At 32.0% G+C, this 10000-nt stretch overlaps 1 protein-coding gene across 18 annotated transcripts in view; it reads right to left on the bottom strand.

Moving 5' to 3' along the window:
* Positions 1-10000, bottom strand: part of bbc (choline/ethanolaminephosphotransferase 1 bbc) — a 22876-nt gene that overhangs the window by 486 nt on the left and 12390 nt on the right. For 10 of the 18 annotated variants that reach the window (XM_027366902.2, XM_027366912.2, XM_027366904.2 and 7 more), the window contains 5 exons: positions 9872-9975; positions 7628-7762; positions 4578-4736; positions 2025-2150; positions 1-1584 (listed from right to left, as the gene is read on the bottom strand). The exon at positions 1-1584 is cut by the window's left edge and continues 486 nt beyond it. In XM_027366902.2, coding sequence (XP_027222703.1) covers positions 1396-1584; positions 2025-2150; positions 4578-4736; positions 7628-7762; positions 9872-9975 — 713 coding nt within the window. In that variant the 3' untranslated portion in view covers positions 1-1395. Of the gene's footprint in view, positions 1585-2024; positions 2151-4577; positions 4737-6353; positions 6486-6832; positions 6965-7627; positions 7763-9871; positions 9976-10000 lie in introns of all 18 variants that reach the window. The other 8 variants (XM_070139624.1, XM_070139628.1, XM_070139623.1 and 5 more) reach the window with 2 other exon arrangements.

Genomic DNA, 10000 nt, shown 5'->3' with positions numbered 1-10000 from the left:
CCATTTGTTAGGAGATATTGTATGACTATTTCTCATCCTCGACACAAAATATTCTTAGGAGATACTGTATGACTATTTCTCATCCTCGACACAAAATATTCTTAGGAGATACTGTATGACTATTTCTCATCCTCGACACAAAATATTCTTTTAAAAAAGCACAAAACAATTGGAAGAACTGGAGAATGATTATGCAGCAGTTTGCAGCACGACAACAGATTGTTCGAGAACAGCAGGTGACAAAGAGTGTAAAGACAAGAAGTTAGGAAATAAATAAAAGATATTTATCCTTATAAGAGAGTGAGTATACATTAAATAAATTTTCATTAAAGCTATAGAAAATAATAAAAATATCTGTATGCCTCCATGCTTAAAATTAACAAAGTAGTAAAAACAACTGATTTTTTCTTCTCTTGTCACTTTTTTAATACATCCGTAATATCAGTGGGATGAGAACATAAAATTGTCATTTTTATCTGTCTGAGGAAATAATATACATATATTCATGTCACATATTAAGCTGTATTGTGACATTTAAATTACGCATGGCTGACAACCTAAATCTCTAAATCCTGTGTACTTTATGGATATAAATGTATAGGGAATTAAATCTTAGTGAATTAACTGACATGATTATGATTTTTGATGAACCTGAATGTCTACTGTGAAAATGCCCATTGTGTATTACCCTGTCTTGCCACTAAAAAACTTGGTACTATAGTGATACAGCTCTTAAGTGAATTTTTTTATTGACCTATGTAATGATCCCCTAATTAAAAATAATCATAATAAAATAATGATAATAAAAAGCTAATTATAAAAAAGAAAGAAAAAAAAATGAAAGGGTCAAATAGATGTCTTTTATAATATAAGATTACATTATTTACAAATGATTATTTATTACTGGAATGATATCAGAACTTCAAAAATTCTGTATGCAGGATAAAATTTATTGCCATTATACATTAAATGAGATCTAGGGAGTAATTACCATCAACATTAGAGCAAGTATAGACTAATAACACGTTGCATCTGGGGACTGAGAAATTAGGGTTCTGTTTAACAATAAGCAACTGGTTCACATGCATATCTGTTGTTGTATTTTCCTTAGTGGTAACAGTATTAAAAATTCTGCACGGCAAAAGCTAAGTGCTCAGTGACATATAACAGTCTACAGTCCCACACACAGTTTGCTGTTCAACATATTTCTCACACATTAGGTGACATAACATGGACACTGTTCAGAATTAAAACCATGATGAGGAGAGTAACAAAAGCCCCCCCAAAAAAAGAAAAAAAAAATTAATGAAGGTAATCATTATCCTACATAACAAATTATAATACCCTTATCACTTTTTTATTTATGGTTTACATACATCACTACTTTAACAACTTTCAATTATTTTTGACCTTGCTCTTACTGCGTGTCATATATTTGCTAGAGCTGCCATTTTTCTCCATGGAAGATGTTGCTTTAGTTTGCGGGTATTTTGGAATAATTGTAAACAGCATAATATTCAAATGCTCACAAATTTCCAAACATACTTGACGACAATATTTGATCAAGTCATAGATGACATACACCTGAAAGGGAGAATTGTCAATTAATTCTTTGTATGAAAGATATGAATTATAAGTAATCCATTGTGAACAAAACATATATTCATATATAAGCAAACAAATACACACACACAGACAGTAACAAACAGATATATACACAGACATAGATATAGACATACGCATACACATAGATATAGACAGGAACAGAGACACACACAAAGAAATACACAAATAAACAAACAGACAATGTCATGAAAGCTCACACACATATATACATAGAAATAAATGCATACTGAAGAAAATTATTGGTCCTTATAGACAGTACATACAATTACTCTTTTTTTATCACATGAAAATCAAACACAACACTGAATATCACACATACACACAAAAAGAATCAAGTCACATTTCAAATAAACATTTAAAGATTATCTCAGAAACCACAAGAGCACAACACTACTTACACAGACACAATACAGGAGATATTTTTCTGATATAGGACAGTTGAAGTACTGGTTAAGGAAGAGGGCAGCGGGACCAAGCAAGGAAGCATCGCTGTACGCCATCTCGCTCTTGGTCATGTGAGCCACCTGTACATGGGAAAAGGAATAAAGATTATCAACAGATTAAAAATGAATAATCTAATAACAATTGAGCTGCACTCTTTTCTTCAGTAACTATGCCAAGCTACAAGAGAATGTATTCCTTTCAGTAATGGGAAAAAAACTTGCTTGATGACTTCTCTTTTAGAAACAACAATAGCATCAATAATAATATTAATACAATTAATAGTAACAGTAAACCTAATAGCAATAACATTATTAATAACAATAATAATCATAATCATAATCATTTCAATAATAATTATTATAATCATAATTATCATTTACAACAATAATAAAATAAAACCAATAAGAATAATCATCATTAATAACAATTATAACAATAATAGAACAAAAACCATAACAACACCAATAATAATAATAACAATAATAATAACAATAATAATAATAATAGTAATAATAATAATAATAATTAATAATAATTGATAAGAAGTTAATTATGACCTCCCCTTTCCTTGAAATAGTGGGAAATATCGAGACATTTTTTAATCAACATCATAATTACTATATTGTTACTGACACTACTAATAGCAGTATTAAATACTAGAAAATATCATTGAAAATCAAGGAAAAGGATAAACAGGTGATACAGGTAATTCTCATAATCAGGGCTGGAATTCTAGGGAAATTCATCCGCTAAATGGAAACAAAGGACAACCAACAGATGGTGACACCGCTACAGATTTTTTTTTTCCAAAGGCTGTATTTTTGTTATTTTGTATGACTACAGATGTGTTGATCCAAAAGATAAGTGTTTAAAACAATAATGAGATATTTTTCCATTTTCAAATAAAATAAACATGAAAATTTCTGAAACCCTCCTGGTATAAACTAATATGACGTGGCAGACCGAACGTTGTTGTGGCAGAAATTTCATCCACTGTCATTTCATCTGGTCTTCTAGCTGTGCATCATTAAAGGCAGATCCACAGTCCCATAGAATGACTTTAAACCTTCAGCCCTACAACACACTCACTATGAATAGTCAAATACTTTTTAGATAAATCAAGTTTACAGGTTCAATGTCCCATTTTCTTATGATATACATCTAATACATTTTCTATAAATGCTGTTGAATGTTACATTACTGGCTTGCTAATGTATTTCTTGTATATTGTTTTATGCAGGAAATTAATGCAAAAAATCTTATAATCACGAGACTAATCTCACACACTGTAGCTGTAATCTAATATTCATCCGTTTATCATAGTGTATGGTCCAATATTATTATTTATAGCCTGTTTCTTTATCATCTGTTATTTAGAGAATAGCAGAAAAGCTAACATCCTTGCCTGTAACTGGCTCATTGGTGACTTAGTACTTGTGGAGCCATCAATATATAAAAACAATTACTAAATTAACCACACAGTGGACATGGCATGTATGGACATGCCAACCCCAGCAGTAAGTGGTTAATAATAATAATAATAATAAAAAAATAAATAAATAAAATAATAATAATAATAATAATAATAATAATAATAATAATAATAATAATAATAACAGTCGTAATAATAAGATAGTAATCATAATTATCATAATAATAATAATAATAATAATAATAATAATAATAATAATAATAATAATAATAATAATAATAATAATAATAACAACAACAACAACAACAACAACAACAACAACAACAACAACAACAACAACAACAACAACAACAACAACAACAACAACAGTCGTAATAATGATAATAATAATAATAATAATAATAATAATAATAATAATAATAATAATAGCAATAATAATAACGACAATGACAGTGACTAATAATAATAATAATAATAATAATAATAATAATAATAATAAAAATAATAGTAATAATAGTAATAACGATAATGATAATAATAATAATAATAATGATAATAATAATAATAATAATAATAATAATAATAATAATAATAATAATAATAATAATAATAATAATAATAATAATAATAATAACAACAGTAACAGTAGTAATAATAATAATGATAATAATAATAATAATAATAATAATAATAATAATAATAATAATAATAATAATTATAATAACAATAATAATAATAATAATAATAATAATAATAATAATAATAATAATAATTATAATAATAATAATAATAAGGAAGGAAGGAAGGAAGGAAGGAAGGAAGGAAGGAAGGAAGGAAGGAAGGAAGGAAGGAAGGAAGGAAGGAAGGAAGGAAGGAAGGAAGGAAGGAAGGAAGGAAGGAAGGAAGGAAGGAAGGAAGGAAGGAAGGAAGAAAGGAAGGAAAGAAAGAAAGGCATGGGAGACAGAAAAGTGGCACATGGCATACCTGGGAAAATCAGTCCCTTCCAAACCAAAAGAGAGAGAGAGAGAAAAAGAGAGAAAGGAAAAGAAAAGATAATAATATAGCAGGCACTCACCACAAGCCTATTTGTGACACGTGCTGCCACACATCCAAAAGTCAGCAAATAAATTGTGGGATCTTGCAGAAAGAGACTTTCTGGGCTCTTCCACGCAATGAGAACCGCAGGTACGAGGATGAGAGACAGAGGCACCACAGGAGACAACACACTTGTACCCTGCCAGAAGGAGAATTATTAATATGGCAGTCCTCTGGTTAAGAACAGCAACTTTAATCAGAAGAATCTGAAAGCTAAGTTTTCAAGAACTAAAAAAGATGAGTATGAATATATATTGCAATAACTCTTAATTCAAATTTAGATCACATGAACTTTGAAATTCAGGCTTTCAAAACTTATAAAGATTGATGACATATCTAATTGGCCTTAATCATATCAGCAAAACACAAATCAAATCGAAGTAAACTAGAAAATAGAGCAATGGGAAAATAAACCAAAATCTGCATTAGGATAAATGACATAAGATATAAGATAGAGCTTTAGAACACACACACAAAAAATAAGATACAAAGCTTTATAAATTAGGAAACTTATCAATATGATCAAGAGGTACAGCAAGAGCTCAATATCAAACCAAAAATGGTGTGACTTTTTAATCAAACTACAGTATCTTATAGGTAAAAAAAAATGATCCTCAGCACAAAATTGCTATTAGACATTAATTTAATTTGCACTGACTTATGAATTTTATTAGCATTGACTTAAACATGTCCAACTTTAAAGTAATACTTTGCCTATTACAAAATTGAAACGGAAAATTATCAATACAATTCTACTCAATCCACTATTATCCATACATGCAAGGAAATTTTGAAGCCCTCTTTTCTTATATTCTATATTACTTAGTATAAAAATCTAAAAATAGATCTTCACTGGCCAAACTTACCAATACTAGAAGGGCATCAAAGACCATGCAAAGCAACTGCGAATAAGTGAAATAATACAAGCAAAAGCGACAAAGACACAAAAGATGTTGAAAGATAAACAAAAATTGACCTGTAATCACACTGCTTGTATTTACATTGCATAATGCTTACTTACTTATTCACCACTCACTCACTCATTCACTCACCCATTCATTCATATACACAAATACACATACTCCTAGCTTATCCTCACTCCTCTTTTGCAGTTTATACTATCAGTTAACTACAAAGTAACCATTTCCTGTATCTGTAGCTCAATACACAACAACTATGAAAATATTTAAAAGTACTTTGATAACCAATAAGAAAATCTTCAATCAAGCTTTACTGCATAGTAATTCTAATGAATGGCAGAAAAAAAATAGGATTAAACCGATCAAATTAGTAATTCAGAACTACTGTCATATGATGCTGATTTTAATCACTAGCCGATGGGTGGCACATAGTACATGCCATGGCTGTTGTGGACCGAAAAACGGATGGCAACGTATTGTGCCCATTCCCGCGCCATTGGCTCGTCAGACAGAGTTTGATTTTCTCCGGTAGTAGCAGCTTTATTTATATGGTAAAGATCTTAGGCAATGGTACCTATAATGAAGGTAAACCTTCAAAATTATAATATTTTTATAAATCATAGCAGAATAAAAGCTTTTAGGTGCCAAAATGTCACTCACAAACTACTGAATGAGCCAGGCGCAAACAGTGGAAACTGCCAATGCGCACCAACAATCCCGTTATTAAGTCCACTTGCCAAACATTTTTACCTGTGGGCATTGGGTAAATGAATACAACTAAAAACAAAAACCTGAACCAAGAAACTACACATACACCACTCTCCTTTGTAACTTACAGCAACTGTGGATCCATTTTTCCCAGCCCCATTAAAAGGTATTGTGTGCAAGTATGAATATCCCAGTAGAATTTGGTAGACCAAAATGGAGTACACAATAACATTTTGGATAGACACGTCAAAGTATGGTAGCTGGGAAAGACACAAGACATGGGATCAAACGGCAATTCAACATAAGATAAACCCACAAGAGGAAACCACAAATCAAAACATGAAGAGAGAGAAAAAAAAACACACAATCAACATGTTTTCTTTGGAAAATCAATAAATACCTAAACTTTGAAAGGCCACTGCTATCTCTGAACTCCCAACAAAATGGTAAGTAGAAGAAAGAAAGAAAAAATCTGGACCACACAATCTGAAACAAGACACCAAATCCCATTGACATACATAAGACAACTTATCCCCTCTAAAAGTAACATAAGAACAGGCATCTACCCCTGACTCTTATCTGCTACTGTAATGACGTTGAAACTTACAGCTAATGTAGAGCCATTTTTCCCTGCACCTCCCCACAGGATGACAGGAAAAGCCATTGCCAATTGTATAAAGACTTGAGCAAGACCAAGAAATACATAAAAAACAATGAACTGAAGATCCGTCCCTGGAACCTGATGAAAGAAACTGTGATACAGAATTCTGGTGCAGAACTGAATGGAGGAAAAGGAAAAAATCTGGGAGTGGGTGAACAATAAAATCTATAATGATTAAAGATACCTGAAAGAAACATATATTTGTTAATATTTTTTATTAATACTCATTTACTCAGTAGAAGGTAAAAAAAAAGAGAGATAGCCCATTACCCAATAATTCTATAACTGGATTAATAATCATGCTAGACAATAAAGAAAAAAAAAGATGTGTGTGTGTGCATGCATGTGTGGGTGTGTACTTGTGTGTGTGTGTGTGTGTGCGTGTGTGTGTGTGTGTGTGTGTGTGTGTGTGTGTGTGTGTGTGTGTGTGTGTGTGTGTGTGTGTGTGTGTGTGTGTGTGTGTGTGTGTGTGTGTGTGTGTGTGTGTGTGTGTGTGTGTGTGTGTGTTTGTGTGTGTGTGTGTGTGCATGCATGTGTGGGTGTGTATTTGTGTGGGTGTGGGTGTGGGTGTGGGTGTGGGTGTAGGTGTGAGTGTGGGTGTGGGTGTGAGTGTGCAAATGCATGTGCCCATGCAGATTAATGTAAATTGCCATCAGCTCATGCTAAGCCATACACCGATTAGTGACCATCCAAGCATGCTGAAGACCATGCAGACAACTCGATGGATCAAGTTAAACTTACAGCCACCGTGGAACCATTACGGCCAGCTCCTCTCTCTATCAGTATAATCTTAAAGTTATTAAAGAGAGCAACTGATGCTGCTATTATACCAAATATTGTAGGCAGACATCTGAATGGCACCAACAAAACTGGAACCTGGAATACATTCATGATGACAAAGAAAGAACTAATAGAAATACACTTGTAATATCAACTTAGTTAAATTATTTACCTAACATACTCAAGATTTCAATATCTATAAATATCCCAAATATGCAAATATTTGGAAATAAAAAAACAAAGTAACAACAATATATATGATGACCAAAATAGGAACAGCAGCTGTGAAGGTAAAAATTATACCAACAAAGAAATTATATAACACTGTAGCTAAATATGAAAATCTAAATAACTGAAGACATGTAATCATATGTAGCATTTACTTCTAAGATTAATCTACCTAGAGAAAGATATTAACATAAGATATAATACGTGATATATGACCTTCTGAGATTAACCCACTGGATCCGGGCAACAGGGACATCTCGTTATGAAAAAAATAGGACAAGGGGCCAGTTAAAGGAATGGCTGAGGTTCAGAGTGTCGAGAACACCTTGCCATGGGATATTGTTGCCAAGTGTCGAGTGATGGGACATCTTGCCAAGAATGGACAAAGCTCTTGGAAGGAGACTGATTCTGTGGGCTTTCAGGGAAGGGCTCCAGTAGTAAACAAGGGTGCAGTGTACCATCCGTGAGCCATGCCTAGGAGAGCATTGGCTTCAAGGAGAACACTATATCTACACACTATTCCTGCTTGCCATAATCAGCAGCGCACAGTAAATCACAGAAAATTTAATAACAAAAATATTTAAAAACTAATACAAATAACTAATCTTCATTAATGTTAATGAAATTCCACAGAGTGCAAACTTCCTCGCAATACGTAAAAAGTTCCTACTAGTTTTGTATTCAGCAATATATCAAAGTTACTCTCGAAATTGACTTTTCTATATACAATTATGCCCAACCAGGAAGTAAGTACACTGGTAACACTCTCCCTCATAAAATTAAAGGAATAGCATAAATTTTTGTAGTAATATAATCAACCTTCACAATGAAGGTTATATGAAGACTCAAGATCACTAAGTTTGCGTCAAACATGGGATTATCATGAAAGATTTATTAGAGCGATAGTTTATACATTATAGGTCAGTTTTGTTGTAAAAATACTGGCGAACTACAAGTTTTTATCAAACACAATTCCTAGAGAGATAATGAGTTTACTGAACATAAAAAAGTCTATTGCCCTCTTGATACAGCATGACAAATATAACCTCAGAAAATGGCAACACAGCAAAAACGCATCTCCAGAAAAAGAGCTGATGTCATTGCAAAGAAGAGGCATGGAGTGTTGATACCACACGTTTTCATGTCAGCCTGTCCTACAAGCAACAAAGCCTGGAGAATCATCACTTAAGTAAGCCTAAACCTCAGGAGTAAGGATGAGAGATGGGTACCCGGATCCAACGGGTTAAAAAAAATACTAATGAGTAGAAATGAAGTGTAAAAAACGGAAAGAAAATATAAGCATGTAAAAATCATAGTGTTAAAATAATATGGAGAACAATAAAATTAGCTTGAATAACAAAAATAATGATATTCAAAATAAAGTCTGCAAATATAACATTCTACATAAGTGCAAATATATTTACTCTAACATATCCTGAGCTTCTAATAATGTTACAAAAATTTTCAGCTTTCCTACAACCTGGCAAACTCTGAAGGAAAGACTTCATTCAGATTATCTGTTCATTGACATTTTTGGAGGCAACCAATGGGTGACTGCAACAAACCAAAAACTTATCAATATTTTCAATCTTAAAACAACAACAACATTAAGTAACTATCCAAAAAATAGATATGATATATCAAATTTTTACACTTTTGAGGTAAATGTATATAAGACATACACATTTTCCCTTCCTTTTTCATATTCAAATGAAAGTAGTTGCATCATCTTTCTTATCATTGGTATTATAATTAAAGCAATGACATGCTGAAATTATTTATCTATCTATAAAATTCTAGAGACGAGTGGACTTTGCCTATGTTATATAATCTGAACTTTCACAAGACCCTTACTAATAAAATTCCTATGAACAAAAGATACAATATCTCATAAACATGACAAGAAAAATCATTTTGAACATTATTCAGAATATCTAGCATATCGCAGCCTGCCAGAGTTAACAATGTAACTCTTACCTTCATTGCCCAAAACTCAGGTCCAAGAATAACAGAGACCATATGAATAGCCATAACACCAAACTGAGCCTCCGTGACATCAATGTACCCAAAGCGAAGAGTACCTGCGTAAACAACAGGACATAATTA

Source organism: Penaeus vannamei, chromosome 26 (assembly GCF_042767895.1).
Source record: "Penaeus vannamei isolate JL-2024 chromosome 26, ASM4276789v1, whole genome shotgun sequence".
In the NCBI taxonomy this organism is placed as follows: Eukaryota; Metazoa; Arthropoda; class Malacostraca; order Decapoda; family Penaeidae; genus Penaeus; species Penaeus vannamei.
This window is presented reverse-complemented; position numbering and strand designations above follow the sequence as displayed.